At 38.0% G+C, this 18,809-nt stretch overlaps 1 protein-coding gene across 1 annotated transcript in view; it reads right to left on the bottom strand.

Moving 5' to 3' along the window:
* LOC102250129 (serine/threonine-protein kinase TNNI3K) overlaps positions 1-18,809 on the bottom strand; it is a 317,621-nt gene that overhangs the window by 292,071 nt on the left and 6,741 nt on the right. The window contains exons 2-3 of the mRNA XM_005871916.2: positions 6,915-7,018; positions 6,219-6,327 (exon numbers count right to left, since the gene is read on the bottom strand). Coding sequence (XP_005871978.1) covers positions 6,219-6,327; positions 6,915-6,954 — 149 coding nt within the window. The 5' untranslated portion in view covers positions 6,955-7,018. The remainder of the gene's footprint in view (positions 1-6,218; positions 6,328-6,914; positions 7,019-18,809) is intronic.

The raw sequence follows: 18,809 nt of genomic DNA, 5'->3' as shown, positions 1-18,809 counted from the left end.
TGGCAAATATGTTCTCCCATGCAGTGGGCTTTCTTGTTGTTTCGTTAATGGTTTCTTTTGCTGTGAAGAACCTTTTTATTTTGATGTTATGCAGCAGGATACAAAATTAACACCCAGAAATCTATGGCCTTTTTATACACCAATAATGAACTCAACAGAAAGAGAAATGAAAAAAACAATCCCATTTACTGTTGCACCCAAAAAATTAAAATACCTAGAAATAAACTTAACTAAAGAGGTAAAAGACCTGTACTCAGAAAACTACAGGACATTGAAAAAAGAGATAGAGGAAGCCATAAACAAATGGAAGAACATTCCATGTTCATGGACTGGTAGAATCAACATCATTAAAATGTCCATACTACCCAAAGCAATCTACAGATTCAATGAAATCCCCATTAAAATACCAATGGCATATTTCAAAGATCTAGAATAAACTCTCCAAAAATTTATCTGGAATAAAACAAGACTCTGAGTAGCCACAGCAATCCTAAGAAAGAACAAAGTTGGAGGGATCAAAATACCAGATATCGAGCTATATTACCAACCTACGGTTCTCAAAACTGCTTGGTACTGTCACAAAAAACAGACATATAGACCAATAGAACAGAACAGAGAACACAGAAATTGACTCAAGCCATTATGCCCAATTAATATTTGACAAAGGAGGCAAGAGCATACAATGGAGTCAAGACAGACTCTTCAATACATGGTGCTAGGAAATTTGGTCAGATACATGCAAAAAAATGAAACTAGATCACCAACTTACCATACACAAAAACAAACTCAAAATGGCTAAAAGACTTAAATATAAGATGGGAAACCATAAAAATCCTACAAGACTCCATAAGGCAGCAAAATAGCAGATATATCTTTACAGACACAGCTCCTAGGACAATGGAGACTAAGGAGAAAATAAACAAATAGGGTTCTTTTGATTATGTGAACAAGCCATGGCATTGGAAATTATAACTTCTCTGGAGTATGGTGATAGAGATCCAAATTTTACAATATAGATTAATCAGACAAAAAGATTTACAGTGAAATTAGCAAAACATTGTTCTAAAGCATTTTACATATGCAGGAGTCGGCAAAAGTAGGTTCACAGTTCTGAGTATGCAAAACAGTTTATTCTTGTATTATAATTCATTTATTAATTACTGTGTAATTTGTTATTATTAATCTACTTTTGCCCATCCCTGTATACATTTAGGATTATATGAGCTAATACATATTAAAATACCATGTAGCATGCCTAGCATATAGTAGACACTAAATTTTTAGTTTGTTTTCAATTGCTATACAAATAGGTATCAGAAATAAATAAAAAATATAAATGAAGTTAAACAAGATAAAGAGGCTGTCTTTAGTGAACACATATGCTAGTAGTTAGACCTGTAAATGGATAACAACACCATGAATTAAGTGCCATTATATTGATTAACACAAAGATCAAAGAGAACATACAAGACGAAATAATCAGACAATGGTCTTCCACTGTACACTTCTGTCTTCCTTCTTCTGCCTTCTATTTTTCCTCATCTCTTCCCATCACCCAACCATTAGCTCAACAAATGTCAAAAGTTATGAGTGAATGCAACTTTATTGTGGAAGATGAAGGAACATGCCATTTCCATTCCTCTTCTTACTCATATCAAGCTCTCATTCCAAAGGTGCCATAAATTGGCTTAAGTAAGATAATGCTTTAGGTCTTTCTGTCTTTTTAAAGTTTAATGCTACATTGTTCTGTACTATATTATGGGTGAAAGCTATACCAAGAGACTGTGTATTTGAGCTTACAGGAAGAAGCCCTGGTGCACTATGGTAAGAAAGGTCTCTTAATGAACAAAATGAAGATCTACCATCAATGCCATAAAGAAACTTGTCAGCAAATGAAAACAAAACAAAACAAAATCCAAATAAAACCCCAGATGAACCTGTTTACCTCAGTGATGCTCCACCTGTTACTCTAGTGTTAAAAAACTTTTTTTTTTTTTTGCGGGGGGTGGAGGGGGAGCATCTTTTACAGTTTTTCTGCTATCTTATTTTAGAGAAAGCCTGATGTCAGGCAGCATAACACAACTGTTCATCACAGGAGTACTCCTCACATTGTGTAAAACATGAATAAAGATGAGAAAGAGAAATATTTTAACACATATTTGACACCTAAAATGTCCTACTCATCTAAATGTGATTTTGTACAATATTATAGTTTATCTTCCCAAATACTCTTAAGATTTTTGTATGTGAGCCAGTGAGTGAGACAATTTCTATTCTCCGTACTCCATTCTGTTCTTTCCTTGTCATCCATCATTTTATTCTAGAGGAAAGAAAATTCTGTGAAATTTGCCCTAGGCATGATTGACTTTCTTTCCTGGATGATGCTCTTGGCCTTGATGGGATCAGACAAAGCAGGGTACTCCTTTTTTCTGTTTGTTTGTTTGCTCCATTAACTCTCTGGAGATCATACTAGTTGCCAGCTTTCTGTTCTCATATTCTGCATTTCTTCACGGATATCACCTCAGGCAGAGTTCTCAGCGTAACTCGGATATCTTCCTAGAAGTCTAGTTTTCAAACTTTAGCAGAAGTATAATTTTTAGCATGCAAAAGTATTACCTGGGAAGCTTGTTAAAAATTCAGGTTTCTGGAAGTCATCCCCAGAGGTCCCGATTCATTTGAGATGGAGTGGAATCATGGAATCTAAAATTTTAGCAAGCACTGCCGGCTCCTCTACGTAGTAGGTGCTTAGCCCTTGGAGAAACATGATTCTAGGCTCTGGTAAACCTCTCCTTGGCTTCATTATTATCACTTCTGGCTAATTGGATGTGTGTGTAGCTTCCTTAATGGCTTTAGCACCAGGCTACCAGTCTTCCTTTCTACAAAATGCTCTACCGTTATTCTCAGAGAATTTGACATCCAGTTTGACGAGCCTTTTAATAGAGTGTCTGAAAACTCGTTAAATCGCTCCAGATCACAATTCTTAAAATTTATATTTGGAATTTTGCATAATCTTGAAGTGCTCTAACATTTTACATTTTTTACTTTTGAAAACACTCTCTTCAGATAAAAACATTTTATTCTAACTTTCTCACCTTCTAACTTTCAAAAAACTATTTGTTACTCCCATTCGATAATAGTCTTCAGTCTTTCAAACTGCCCTATTTATCTAATCAATCATTGTAATAAAAACCTTCAATTACTCAATGCCTATTGTGTGTTAGGCCCTGTACTCAGCATTGAATTGGCATCATTTTGCAGATAGCCTGTGAGGTTATTAACCTCATTTTAAAATATAAATAAAGCTCAGGAGATTCAGTAAAATATCTAAGGATACATAGTTTGTAAATAGAAGAAGCTAGATTTAAAACTGTTTGCATGACTGCAAAACCCTTAACCTGACTGACATAGCTTTCTTCCTCAACTTACATAAAATGGTCAAGATGTTAGTTTTTCTTGCCTCTTCTTCACTTTCCATGGTAAAACATTTATTCTTGCCTATATATCTTTGCTGGAATGCTTTTTATCTGGAATGCTTTTTAAAATCAATGAATCAATCAAGACCCCAAATCTTTATTTTATATTTAAAAACAATACTGTTTTTTCTTTTACTTGGCACATAGACTGTCTTCTGTGAATAATTTATATACCAGAGGCACAGTGCACAGATTCATGCACCAGTGGGATCCCTCAACCTGGCCTGTGCTCTCTCGCAACCCGGGACCCCTCAGGGAAGGTCGGACTGCCGGTTTCAGCCTGATCCCCACAGGCCGAAACCGGCAGTCTGACATCTCCCAAGGGATGTAGTAGTGTCCTGAGTGGCAGGCGGCAGGGGAGGAGCCTGAACCAGCGAGCGCCGTGTCACTCCCGGCCCCACTGTGCCTGCTGCCGCAGCCACTCGGCAGTGTTTGGTGCCCATCCATCAGCTGAGCGGCGCTCCCGCTGTGGGAACGCATTGACCACCAGGGGCCAGCTCCTGCATTGAGCGTCTGTCCCCTGGTAGTCAGTTTGAGTCATAGTGACTGGTCAAAGGGTCGACTGATTGCTTAGGGTTTTACATGTATAGATGTGTTTCCTCTCAACCAGATTTTGAAGTTCTATAATAAGAAGCAGGTGTTACAGTAAGAAAAGCTTTCTCTAACATTATGCTTAGTGAAATAAGCTAGTCAAAGACAAGTACCATATAATCTCACTTATATGTGGAATTTAATGAACAAACTGAACTACCAAGCAAAATGGAGATAGACCCATAGATAGAGAGCAGACAGACAGTTGTGGGGAGCGGGGGTGGCCATGCTAGGCAGGGTGAAGAGATTGAGCAAAAAAGAAAAAAATGAGAGCGAACTAAAGGACATGGACATGTGGTGATTGGTGGTGGTGGAGGGTGATGAGTGGAGGGCACAGATGGGATAAAAGGTGATGGAAAAATAAAATTAAATCAAAAATTAAAAAAGAAATTCAATATAAAAGAAAACCACACACACAAAGAAGAAAAGCTCTCTCTATGGAGTCAAGACAAACTTGCTACAAATCACAGTTCCAGCACGTGATCTGAACAAACACAACTTCTCTGTTCTTTAGTTTATTATCCATCAGAAATATTATCTTCCATGCATGGTCATGGTGAGGATTAAATAATGTTTTATATTTGATGTGTCTGGAATAGCACCTTAAATATAGCTGGCACAATAAATTTTCTACTATAATCTCCTTGCCGCTGATTCTTGCCTCTCACCCCCAATACTAATCAGCAAAAAGGCGGTCACTTTTATCACATGTAGTGAAAATGTAAGAAAAGGCAGCTATAGTGGGAGCTGTCGAAATAGCTGCTTGTTGATGTGATGTGAGAGAAAAATTTACATCTCAAGCCCATTGCTCAATCCTTAAAAGGATGTTTTTTTAAAAAATCAGGCTTGATATATTTGTATAATATTTCCTTAATTAAAATAAATAAATAAGGTTTTGACTTTATAAAATTGGGGGAAATCTCTTCAATTGAATCACATTTCATTAGGTATATTTATCTTAGTTAATAAGAGATAGAGGGCTTATGATTAAGTTCTATATTCATATCTCTTTTCTAACAAAATAAATATGTATGTATGTATAAATCTATTATACCAAAGTACCAGTCACATCTTTACAGGAAATTTAAAAGTTTCCCCATAACTGAGCATGGGATACTACTTGCAAAAGCCAACTCAACCCAGGGTATCTCATCACGTGTGTCAATGCTGAGTTAATCATTTTGTGCCAAATAAATAACAGGAGAATCTACTATTTCCAAAACCATAAGTTGAACACTTATGAAGGCCTTATGAACCCCTAACAAATTTCATATAAACTATATTATAACTGGATAATTTTATTTGCCAGTTATGTGAGTTTAGTATGTTTACAATATCTGAAATTTCTTTTAAAAAATATGTCATTTTGTCATTGCTTTACACTTGTTTTCCAAGTAAAATAGAGGGAGTTCTTTGTCATGAGTGCATTATCTGACTAACACAGCTGTAAGTGAACATGGCTAACTGGCCTACATGGAACTGTGTCTCAGTCAGGCAGCTAACTTAAACTAACGCCCTTCCCCACCCCCAATGCATCTAGTTTCTCAAGGCCAGATTCAATTTCTCCATAAGGATGCTTGTGTATATAAGGGTCTGACCCTCTTTTCTGAACGTTTTATGTGTTCCAAGGTTGTGGCACAATGCCAGATTATTTTTCTATTATTATCTTAGAATAAAACCCACTGAAAGCCTGAAGCCAATATAACTCATTGTTATATGATTTTTCAGGGGCAGAATAATACTCAGTTCCATTAAGAGACATCCTTTCAATGTCAAGAGACCAGAGGGTTTGTTAAAATTGGACTAGTCGCGCAAAGAAAACAATGTGGCCAATATTCTGCCACCATTGGGAAGAGACGTCTTATTTGTTGCTGGCAAGGCTTACAAGAACGATCTAATTCCAGAGAAGACTATTTGCAACAGCAACAGTATTCAAAGGCTAGCCCTTAGGTTCCTCTCCTTTCAAACTTCAGTTATGGGAGTGTAGAAGCCATATTTTAAGAATATAATCTGTTTGTATGGTCAAGAGAGGATAACTTTACATTCTAAGACTGAGAACATGACTGGTTAGGGTTTTGTTTTTAAATATATAGAGATTTATCTTAAAACAAGATAAATAATGAAATCACTTATACAAAGAAATAATAACTTTACCCAAATATGTGCCTTAATTCTGTAAATTCTTTTTCTTTGATCCGCAGGTCATCTTCTAATCTTTCTATTATAATAACATAAGATTCGCTGACCTTTTTTTTCCATTCATCTAGAAAAAAAAAGGGGGATAAACTCATAGTTTACATTGTTTTGCAAAATGTAAACACAGATCATAATATAGAAGTAATTAAAACTCTTTTTCATTCTTAATTCTACATACTTAATTTAAATTACTGTGAGCTTAAAATGCAGATGTTTATATTTAAAAGGCAATCATATTGAATTGAAGTGATTAAGAACCCATTTGATATTAGATAATACATTTACATAAAATATATATTTGACTTATTTCATTGGATTTAATTGCTTTTTAATTATAGCAATCTCCAGTTTCTAGAAAAGAGTTTTTTGGTTCTAAATACTAAGTACTTAAGATATAATTCTAAGATCCCTATATTCAGCAGCATTACAATTTTTTCCCTACAATATTATACCTAGGAACTAATAATACATTTTTGTAATAAATTTGTTTTCTCTATTTCAAAAAAATTAATTTGAATTCAGATATATTCATAACACTTTTGTATATTATATCATTTTATTGCCTGTATAAAAATTAACAAATATTCCAAGGAAATATGAATTATCTACCACTATTAATGAACCATATTACATTTGAAGATATAAAATATTTACCAGTGCAAGTTTGGGTTGGTCTAGATTTATAATTTCCCATTTGTTAGCTGTTTCTTCTTTTCCCCAGTGCAGTTCCTCACGTTACAAGATTCCAAGTTCAAGTGCTGTAACAGTCCAGTAGAAAAATACTCTGATAGTCTGGCTAAAAATAAGCAGACTACCAAATGGAATGTCATGCAACAGTGACAAAGAACAAAATAGTGTGTACTTTCAAGGGTAAAATCATAAAGGAAACTAATCGGCCTGTTTAAAAGTGTTGTATCAAAAATAAATAGTAAATGTTTCAATAGGATTATTTGCCTCCATCCATTGATTACCTACCCATGTATACTTTTTAAAAAATATCTTTTAAATCTTTGTTGTTGAAAGTATTACATATGTCCCCTTTTTTCTCCCATTGACCCCTTATAGCCCGCCCCTGCCCCCTACCCCAGGCCTCCACCACCCTATTGTCTGTGTCCATGGGTTATGCATATATGCATTCAAGTTCTTTGGTTGATCTCTTCCTACCCACCCACCCATCCACCTCTACCTTTCCTCTGAGATATATACTTTTATGGATCATTTAATAGGCATATCTAGAAAGTGATTCAGTTGTATATAAGGTCCACAAAGAACTATAAAAACTACCTCAGATTTTCTTTCAGAATCATTTTCTCCTGAGCCAAACCCATGGCAGTTGGAGAAGAGTGACTGTAATAGAATTTACCTCTACATATAAATAATGAAAACCCATAGAAATGATTGCAAGTTTTTCCTATATTAAAGCTACAAAATTATGTTTGTAAGAAGAAATTTTCAACATAGACCATGATTTATTTATACTAATTATTCTTCATGCTAACCTTAAGAATCATAGATAAGAATCTAAGACACTGAGTTTTACAAATAACATTTCATAAAATAATGACAAGAACAATAAGAAGAGTACAGATTGTGGATGAAAAGGGGCCACATGGTAACCTGACTAACTCAAGGAAATCCTGCCCTGTGTGGTAGCCTTGAAAACTCTAGAGACCTAAAGTAACCACAAAGGATGGTCTGAAATTAAAACCTTTAATTAAAAGGCAGTTTATGGTGGGTAGTTAGGTCCTAGGCCAGTATCTTTCCTAACAAAGATCAACTTTACTGAGCCTATTGTCTTTTGCTTCTAAGATAACATACCTGAAGAATGTCAGGGTAACTTGTAACTTCCCTTTTTTTAGACCCCTCAGGGCACAGCCAAATGAGCCTACTGGAGCCAGGACTGAGACCACAAACACCTTCATTGTTATTGTTATCATGTTAATTGTTGACTGTTAACTATCCTGTACCCACCTAAGTAAAATAAGTATGTGTCTATAACAGGGGTGGGCAAACTTTTTGACTCCAGGGCCACAATGGGTTCTTAAACTGGACCAGAGGGCCGGCACAAAAGCATGGATGGAGTGTTTGTGTGAACTAATATAAATTCAAAGTAAACATCATTACATAAAAGGGTACGGTCTTTTTTTTTTTTAGTTTTATTCATTTCAAACGGGCCGGATCCGGCAGGCGGGCTGTAGTTTGCCCACAGCTGGTCTATCATTTTACTTTTTATCCAATCCCAGAGATCCCCTCTCTTTGCTTTCTCCTACCTCCCTAATCTATCACCAATGGATTTCCTGTAACCCTCTCATGTCTACTCCTTTGATTGTAATGTAATAAAACAAGGTAATACATTCTCCAGAGAATTATCCCAATACATTGAGATTCTGATTCCTGACGATTGTTGACAGTTTGGCTCAAATAAACTCACAAAAATTCTTTACAGGTTTGAATGCTTTTTACATTACAAGATAATAAGATTGAATGCCTGTTGTATGGCAAATACTCATACAATCCTATCCAGTATATATTATTCCCAGAATACGGTTGAAAAAAGCCAGATTTGCTAGTAGGTGGTAGAGTCTGGACTCATTTCTGATCTTTATGATTCTAAAGTCCAAGCTAGATACTATTATTGATACATATTCTATAATTTCTCTTTCATTCACTTTCCACTTCATGAAGGTATTTCTCTTTATAAGTATAATTCTATCAATATAAGTGAACTCAGGGTACAATGCAGATAGAATGGAAAACTCTGGAAGAAAAAATATCTGATTTTTAACTACATACTTATTTTGTATAATGTAATTATACCTATAAAGTATACATTTTAATGTTTGTTGAGATTCACCTCCAGAGACTACAGTTTGAATGTAACAGGTATAGATCTTGTAGTTATGATAGTTGAACTAGAGGCCCAGTGCACAAAATTCAGGCACTGGTAGGGTCCCTAGTGGCTGGCAGTGACTAGCCGGGTACTCCCTCCCTTCCCCTGGCCAGCCCTGGCCCCTGGTCGAATTCCCGGAAGAACTCCTGGTCGAGGGGACAATTTGCATACTACTCTTTTATTATATAGGATGTTAAATACTTAAATTTTTTTTCGCACAACTTTTTCTCAGCAAAAGTAAGATAAGTTCCCGAGGTAGGGCTTCCATACTGATCAGATATAGCTGGAGAAATCTGACTTCACGAACATCTCCATCCTCCCCTAGATATAACTCTCCTTATCTTTCCTCATCAGTATATGCCAGTGATTCCCAAAGTGGGCGCTACCGCCCCCCGGTGGGCGCTGCAGCGATCCAGGGGGGCGGTGATGGCCACAGGTGCATTTGGGGGCAATGAGTAACTGCTATTAAAATTTTAAAAAAAAATTAATTTCCAGGGGCTGAGTAATATTTTTTCTGGAAAGGGGGCGGTAGGCCAAATAAGTTTGGGAACCACTGGTATATGCCATGGTTGTTGATGTCTGCTATGCTTTGGGGGCCTGCTTACTTGGTCCATGCATTCAGTTTTCTTTCTTCAAAGGGCAGACATCTTAGGTTGCACCAGCTTTCTTTCAGGTCAGAAAGTTTTTGCTTTCCTCAGGTATGCTGCCCTCGGAATCACTGAATTCACTACCTGGCTTCTTCAGTGCTTCCTTGGTCTAAAGATCTTACTAGATGGTTTGCAATACCGAGGGCTATGTCTTGGAAAGTAATTTATAAGTACTCTCTTCTCTCAAATTTCCTTTAAAATAATCTATGTCTCACACGGATAATAGTGTACTAGGCCTAGGAGGGGGGTGGGATGGAGGGAGTCAAAGGGGGAATAAAGGAGGACATATGTAATATTTTGAACAATAAAGATAAATTTTTAAAAATTAAATTAAAATCCATGGTTTTCATATCCTGAATCCAGAGGGACAGGGATAAGAGGTAGGGCTCTAGGCCTTCTGTACAACATTTAAATTTGTGTATTTTTCCTGATTTCCTTTCTTATTTTCTCTCTCCACCATCTTGGATCTTCTACCCATGTATTGTGTGCATGTGTGTGCCACCCCTATTGATGAAGAAAAGGTTAGTTCATATCATTTTGCATTGTCTTTCCCAATTTTCTGTTTGGGATATAACCTAAAAATTGATCCACAAAATTTTAAGATTTTTACTTTCAAAAATCTTTTTGTTTTCCCTAAGCTCTTACAACTGAAAGCTTTAGTTTTCAAAATTACTTATTTCCGCTATGAGTTTGAAAATCCAGTTAGCATCTCAATTGAATTTTCCCATACCCAGAGGCAATAAATTTTGTTCAAAAAAATGGGAGAATAGCAGGAAATGATAATATTAATACCTAAAATATTAAACATCATTGAACTATATAACACTTTCCTAGTTCTAAAGGCACAATATGTATAAGCCCATTCTAAGAATGTGTATTAATCCTCCTGAGGGTCATTAGTGAGGTGAACAAAGAGCTGAAATAAGTAAGTGATCCAGGATAACACTCCTGCTTTCCTTTACAAAGAATGCTGAAGAGAATCCACATGGAAGCAGGAAATATTTTCCCCACTACTCAGTACATTTCTGTAAAAACTACTTTTCTCTACCTTAGTTGGCCACATGCTGTAAATGGAAATCTACTTATCTCAGTTCTAAGACTTCCAGATATATGGAAGACATGTTAAGTCAACTATATAATAAAAGCCTAAGCGATTATTACAGCGGAACAACCAGAACAACCAATGGCTATGATGCACACTGACCACCAGGAGGCAGACACTCAACGCAGGAGCTGCCCCCTGGTGGTCAGTGCGCTCCCACAGGGGGAACGCCGCTCAGCCAGAAAGCGGGCTCATGGCTGGCAAGCGCAGCGGTGGTGGCGGGAACCTCTCCTGCCTCCGCAGCAGTGCTAAGGAGCAGCAAGCTGAGTGGTAGGAGCAGCAAGCAGGTGGGCGGTAAGGAGCCAGGGCTCCTGTACTGTGAGAAGGTGCAGGCTGGGCTAAGGGACTCCCTCAGTGCAGGAATTTAGTGCACCAGGCCTCTAGTATATTATTAAAAAAACACAAACAAACAAACAAAAAACCTAATTACAAAAGTGTTCACCTTCTCAAACTTTAGTAAAAGTAGAATCCACCTAGTGCTACTTTGTAAATAAACATAAACCTGGGCTCCATTCTCAGAAATTCTGGGCCCAGGGATTTGAATTTTAATAGACACTCCTAGTGATTCTAATGTAGATGATATTTGGGACATACTTTGAGAGGCACTATTTTAAGGTTGATTAAAGTGAGATGTCTACTTGAATTCCATCTAAGAGAAAAGAGAACTGGAGTAAAGAGAAAAAATAATTGTTTCAGATTTTCAGTTATATCCTGGGTTATCACAAGGGCAACAGATGATTTGACTGTGCATGTACAGTCTCATATTTTAAGTGATTTACAAAAATATGGAGGCAACCAACATGCCTTTTCAGAGGAGAATGAATAAACAAATTGTATGTATATCCATAGAGTAGAATATTATTCAGAAATAAATGAAATGAGCTAACAAACCAAGAAAAGTCATGCAAGAACCTTAAATGAAGAATGTTAGATAAGGCTGCATATTACATAATACCAACTATATAACGTTTTGAAAAATGCAAAACTATACACACAGTAAAAAGATTAGTGGTTGTCAGGAGGGGAGAAGGAAGGTATGAGTAGTTTGAACACTGGAAATCTTTAGGCTAGTGAAATTATTCTGTAAGATATTGTAATGGCAGATACATGACATTATGCATTTGGAAAACCTCACAAAACTGTAAAACACGAAGACTTTAATCAATAATAATGTATCAATATTGGTTCAGCAAACCAATATAAGATGTTACTATTAGGTGAAATTGTGGCAGGGGAGGGAAGGGAGAAGGAAGGAGTATATGGCTACTATCTGTACTTTATGCTCAATTTTTCTATAAATCTAAAACTGATTTAACAAAAAAAAGTCTGTAATGTTTAAAAATTAAGGAAAAATTTAAAACAAGAAATAAATATGATAAAAAAATTAGTAAATCCTTAACAGAACAATTTGAGTTTTTCAAGGATATAGCATAAGAAAAAGCCTTCTCTAAGGAGGATAACTAATAGTAAGCTTTTTTGTTCTTTTATACTTGCTTGGTATTTTTCTTTTTCATTCAGAATGTCAGCATAGATTTAGTAAATAACTTATTTCTTCAACTATTCATTTTTGATCAACCTTCATGTTCCACTGAATTGCCTAAATCTAACATTAATGCCTCCATCTTTTCAACTGATTTATCAGACTACCTCAGCATATACATAGACATGTGCTAATACTCCTTCAATCAGCCTATTTACATTCTTTCTGAATTCCTTTATTTTGGGTTCATATGATTTATTTATCCCAGTCTACATTTGTGCATCTGCTATTTATATTTTATACTACACCCTTCATAAATATTTAAAAGGATGCTTTCAAGATGAAAAAAGATAAAAATTGACCTTGATATTTCTTCTACTTTTATGATTCCAACAGAGGAATTATAAAGACATATATCCCATGAATCTGACTGATGTACTTGGAACAATTCTTATCACATTTAGGAGCCTGAGTCATTTACACTTAAAACCTAAATCATTCTTCCATTGTAAATGAGTTCTTATTAATTTGTTTCCAAGTTTTAGAGAAGTTTAGATTTTGATGGGTTGCATTTGGTTGACAAGCAATTAAGATAACCATTGTTTTAAACATGATTAGTAACTAACCAGAATTACTAATTGGTATACATTCTTCTTTTTAAAACATTCAATTATATTAAAACCAAATTACATAAAAGGAAAACTAACCATTGGCTAAGATGTCTACTACTATTCAATTTTTAAAATTCTTTGATTTCTTTTTAAACAATATATTTGTGCATTTTAACCAGCATAATTTGCAAGATTCTTTTTTTTAAAATATATTTTATTGATTTTTTACAGAGAGGAAGGGAGAGAGATAGATAGAGAATTAGAAACATCGATGAGAGAGAAACATCGATCAGCTGCCTCCTGCACATCTCCCACTGGGGATGTGCCCGCAACCCAGGTACATGCCCTTGACCGGAATCAAACCTGGGACCTTTCAGTCCGCAGGCCGACGCTCTATCCACTGAGCCAAACCGGTTTCGGCTGCAAGATTCTTATTTCTCAAAAAAGTTTCCTTTCTTTTTTCCTGAAATATCTAAATGTATAGTACATTGGGTGAAACTATAAATCAACATTATGAATCTTAACACTGTTGAGGCAATATTAATCTTAAAAAATGCATAGGACTTGAGATTATAGGTATAATAATGAAAGTGTGAAAAATCAATATCAGAGTAATGTAAAATAGGTATTCTCAGTATCTCTGTGAGCGTATATTAAATAAGGAATAAAACAATCTTGCTATTTTTGTTTCCAATATACACTAGAACTACAAATGCAAAAATCTTAATGTTTGCTATGCCTTCCTTTGCTGCTGGGTATGAAGTGAACTTTATTAAATAATTTAAATTAAATAGAGAGGAGTCATATCTCTGTCACTGGCTAAGACTTTCTTTTTCCAAACTGATAGGACTTCTTTCAATTGTCAGTTCAGCTCTTCATTGGTTTGATTGATTCATTTATTCAGTCAATAAGCATGTATTGTACTATTATGTATCAAGCATTCCAAAAATCTTATGTGGCCCAGGAATAGACAAGTAAATAAGCAATTGCAATAAAGTGATATACATTATTGGTAATGAGATGGTGCATCTAATAAAGCCTAGATTCCAATGAGAAATAAATTATTTGAGGCATTAAAACCTTCAGAATAATCTAAACTTCATGACTTGAGCCACTTCCAATCCTCCATCCTTCCTTCTTCCCCCTAAGAGTCAGTTGCCCTGCTAAGGAAATAACATTGCATTACAATTATAGTTCAGTTAATAACTAATTGCTGCCTTTGGAAAAATAACATTTCCATGTCTGAAATGTGTCACTTATATAAAACAAAAACAAACAAAAAAAAGTTGGAGGAAACAAAAATGGTTCTACTTACTTTAAGTTAGTCTTATTTTTACTTACCAATTACCCACTTGTGGCTGTTCCTCAAAGTGAAAATAAAACTGATTTGATGTAGATAGGGTAAATTATTTAAAGGTTCAAAAAGTAGACCTATATAATATGTGGTTGTTATGAGCCTGCTGAGTAATTCCATGCTACCTGTTCTTTGCTTAGTTCCTCTAAGCAGGAACAATCTCAGTAGGTGGTCTGTCCAAGCATAGCTACCATTATTTTTATTACATCTCCTCCTATCTCACAGTGGAACAATAGTGATAATGGTTATCATGACACACATTTTTATGCCCCCCTCCTGCCATCCTGCATCATGTCAGTGTCAGAAATGGCACCAGCCTTTGAAAAGTGATCAAAGGTTCATAATCTCCCCTCTGTTCATGTGGTTCAGCTAAGTATCCTACCCATCAGAACCGACATTGACTCAACTGTACAGTTTTCTATCCATTTTATACTTTAGTTGTGGGAATAACCTGGCTTCCTTCACAGCTGAAGTTTCACCATACATAAAATCTTGAATAACCTGAATAGAAATTAAAGGGAGTGTTATGATTTCAAGAGCAGCAGGAAAATAAAATGAATGGATAATACTCCAGTCCTACTCTAAGTTAAGCCTATATGAATGCAACACCTACTTCCATGAAAGCACCTAATACAAAGATAGAATTAATGTCTTTGTCTCTCTTGATAGGCTGTGAGCAACTTAAGAGGAGAAATTGTCTTATTTATATTTGCATTCCCAAAAGCCTAGCATAGTACTTGGCAGATATATGTGCAAACTCAATTGTTTTGGATTGAATTGAATTGAATTGAATTGAACTAAACTGAAACAAACTGAATTGAATTGAACCAATTGAATTGAACAGAATCAATCCCTTCAGTAAGGGAAATATTGCTAAGGTCTTGAAAAGAGGTAAAGTGAATATAGATGAAGTTGTTGCCAATTCTGCAGAGGAAACATGGGAATATTTGAAATTCCATGGAAGGATTATTTAAAGAATTTTTAATTTCTTTATTTTCCTCATCTTCCATTTAAAAATTTATCTCTATCATATGGGTTTTTTGCATTATTTGCCATTATTTGCATTAGTCATTTATAAAAAATATGTGATGCTCTAGCAATAATTTACAAATCAGACTTTTAGGGATCTTTTAAAAAATACAATTACTAGGACTCAATTATGATCAACTAAATCAGAATCTGCTAGAGTTAGATCTTTGAATTAGGAAAAAGCAAAACAAAACTCCAAAAGTTATTTGGATATAGCTCTTCCATAAGTAAAAGACGAGATCCTAGCCAGCAAAGAATTTATAACTTAACTAGTGGCCCGGTGCACAAAATTTGTGCATGGGGTGGATGGGGGGGCTGTCCCTCAGTCTGGCCTGCACCCTCTCCAATCTAGGACCCCTTGGGGGATGTCTGATTGCTGGTTTAGGCCTGATTCCTGTGGCCTAAACCAGCAGTCAGACATCCCTCTCACAATCCGGGACTGCTGGTTCCTAAAGGCTCACCTGCCTGCCAGCCTGATTGCCCCTAACCACTCTGCCTGCCAGCCTGTTCGCCCCCAACTGCCCCCCCTGCCAGCCTGCTCACCACCACCTGCCCTCCCCGCCAGCCTGATTGCCCCCAACTGACCCCCACTGATGGCCTGCTCACCTCCAACTGCCCCCCCACTGGTCTGATCACCCAGAACTGCCCTCCCCTCTTGGCCCCTAACCACCTCTACCTAGGCCCCGCCACCATGGCTTTGTCCAGAAGAATGTCTGGAAGGTCTCCTGGAAGGTCTCCCAGTCTAATTAGCAAATTAGCCTTTTATTAGTATAGATAGAGGCCTGGTGCATGGGTGGGGGCCGGCTGGTTTGCCCTGAAGGGTGTCCTGGATCAGGGTAGGGGTTCCCTTGGGAGGCAGGGCAGCCTGGGTGAGGGGCCTATGGTGTTTTGCTGGCCAGCCATGCCCCTATTGGGGTGGGGTCCCAAATGGGGAGGGTGCTGGCCTGGGCGAGGGGCAGGGGCAGTTTGGAGGCCAGCAACGCCCCCACGGGTGAGGGTCCCCGCTGGGGGAGGCATGGCCAGCCTGGGTGAGGAGCTGAGGGCTGTTTTCAGGCTGGCCACATCCCCTTCATGGTGGGGGACCCTGCTGGGGTGCCTGGCCAGCCTGGGTGAGGGGCTGATGGCTGTTTGCAGGCTGGTTACACCCCCCAGCGGGGACCCTCAACCGATGGGGGCGTGGCCAGCCTGGGTAGGAGGCTGAGGGCCGTTTATAGGCTGGGCACACCCCCCAGCAGGGACCCTCACCTGGTGGTGGCATGGCCAGCCTGGGTGAGGGGCTGAGGGCCGTTTGCAGGCCCCTCCCTTGGCAGCCGGCCTGGATGACCCAAGCCTCCTGCGCACTCAGGTCAGCTCCATGGCCGCTGCCCACAGGCCTCTTCAGCAGCCGGCCACGGTGGCAGGAAGCCTGGGTCGCCTTCAGCGCCAGAGAAAGCCAAGCTTTCTCCATCATGGGGGATGACCCAAGCCTCCTGCTTACTCCATCCTGCTCTATGGCTGCCACCCACAGCCCCTCCTTTGGCAGCTGACCAGGGCAGCGAGAAGCTTGGGTCACTGGGGGCCACCCAAGCCTCCCGCTGGCTCTGGCTGGCTCCATGGCCACCGCCACCTTTGTCCCACTAATTTGCATATTCCCTCCTGATTGGCTGTGAGGTGTCATGGAGGTATGGTCAATTTACATATTTGTCTATTATTAGTGTAGATATGATATTGGAAAATACAACTTACCCAACAAAGTAGCTTTTGATGAGTCAAAAATATGGTGTAAAAACCACATACTATATAAGTTAAGAAGAGGAAAGGATTATATTGGGCTGGCAACAGAGGGATTTTTTAATATACCAGACTTGAAATAGGTCTTGCTACTTGTGAGTTTTTAAAATCTTAAAGGGAACAGAAATAACTATTTAATCTCAATCATATGATAAACTGAGAGCTTGGACACAATTTTTAAATCATTATATCACTTCAGAGGATTCAGACAAATTATGACGATGATGTTCATTAAAAACCCTATCATTGTCTACACAGTAAAACAAATTAAACAAAACTGATGGGACCAAAGTAATTTAAACTTCATCTTGAATTTTTTTCTTGAGACTAATAATTGATGAGATTAAGTTAAGCAAAGTCATAAATGCTAAGTGACTGAAAAATTAAGTGTCTGCAATGGTAGAAATATGAACAGAAAAGAGAGTAAGAATTTCACAAGAAAAAAAGAAAGTCAAATCAAGAGAGCTTAGGAAAGCTGAAAAACAAACAAAAATATACATATTGGAGGAAAGAAGCACCTAGGAAGTAACAAAAGCCAGTGTTCTATCATTGAAAGGAATATGAAAATTACATATGAATTCATGGTACAGTATGGCAAAAACATACTGAGGAAAGTTAGTGGTTTAAACAAAGGCATTATTTTATAAATAGAATCATAAAAATGTTGCTTCTAAGTCTATTGAGGTTTCAAAAGTAGTGTTTAGCCTGGCCACCTTGGCTCTCTGGTTGAGCGTCAAACTATGAACCAGGAGGTCATGATTCGATATCTGGTCAGGGCACATGCCTGGGGTTGTGGGCTTGATCCCCAGTGAGGTGTGTGCGGGAATGTGATTCTCTCTCATCACTGATGTTTCTATCTCTTTCTTTCTCTCCCTTCCTCTCTGAAATCTCTCTCTCTCTCTCTCTCTCTCTCTCTCTCTATATATATATATAAATGGAAGCTAAAACTAGGTGAAAGATTTCCCCAAGATCATATGTAGAAGTACTAGAAATGTGATTAGCATGCACACATTTCTAATTTCAATTGGTCAGGGGCCCAGCCATCACCCCATGATCACCCCACAGAGGGAAGCCTAGGCCACCGGCTGGCAGGGCAATCAATCTTGGGGCTCCACAATTGCCCCAAAGATTGATGCCCAGGCCACTGACTGGTGGGCTGCAGTGGGTGGGCAGGGCCTCCCTCTGTGAGGGAAGCCCAAGTCTGGGGTGCCGGCAGCTGGAGGGAAACCCGGGTCCCAGTGCTGGAGGGAAGCTTGAGGAAGGAAAGCCTACTCTCGCACAAATTTTGTGCATTGGGTTTCTAGTACATATATACATATAAAAGCCTAAGCAACTGTTGGACCATTCAACCATTCAACTGGTAGCTATGACGTTCACTGACCACCAGGGGGAAGATGCTCCAACCTGTAGGTTAGCTTGCTGCTGGAGTCCAGGACCCCTCGGGGGATGTCAGAGAGCTAGTTTTGGCCCAATCCCCACAGGCCAGAGCGAGGGACCACAGCAGTGCACAAATCCATGAACCGGGCCTCTAGTCCTATCTAATAATAGACAAACATGGTAATTAACCGTATCTCCGACACGCTTCCCATTGGCTAATCAGGGCGATATGCAAATTAACTGCCAACCAAGATGGCGCCAGCAGCCAGGCAGCTGAAGCGAACAGGAG

This window comes from Myotis brandtii, unplaced genomic scaffold, assembly GCF_000412655.1.
Source record: "Myotis brandtii unplaced genomic scaffold, ASM41265v1 scaffold36, whole genome shotgun sequence".
In the NCBI taxonomy this organism is placed as follows: Eukaryota; Metazoa; Chordata; class Mammalia; order Chiroptera; family Vespertilionidae; genus Myotis; species Myotis brandtii.
Note: the sequence above shows the minus strand (reverse complement) of the source record. Positions and strands in the feature narration are given on the sequence as shown.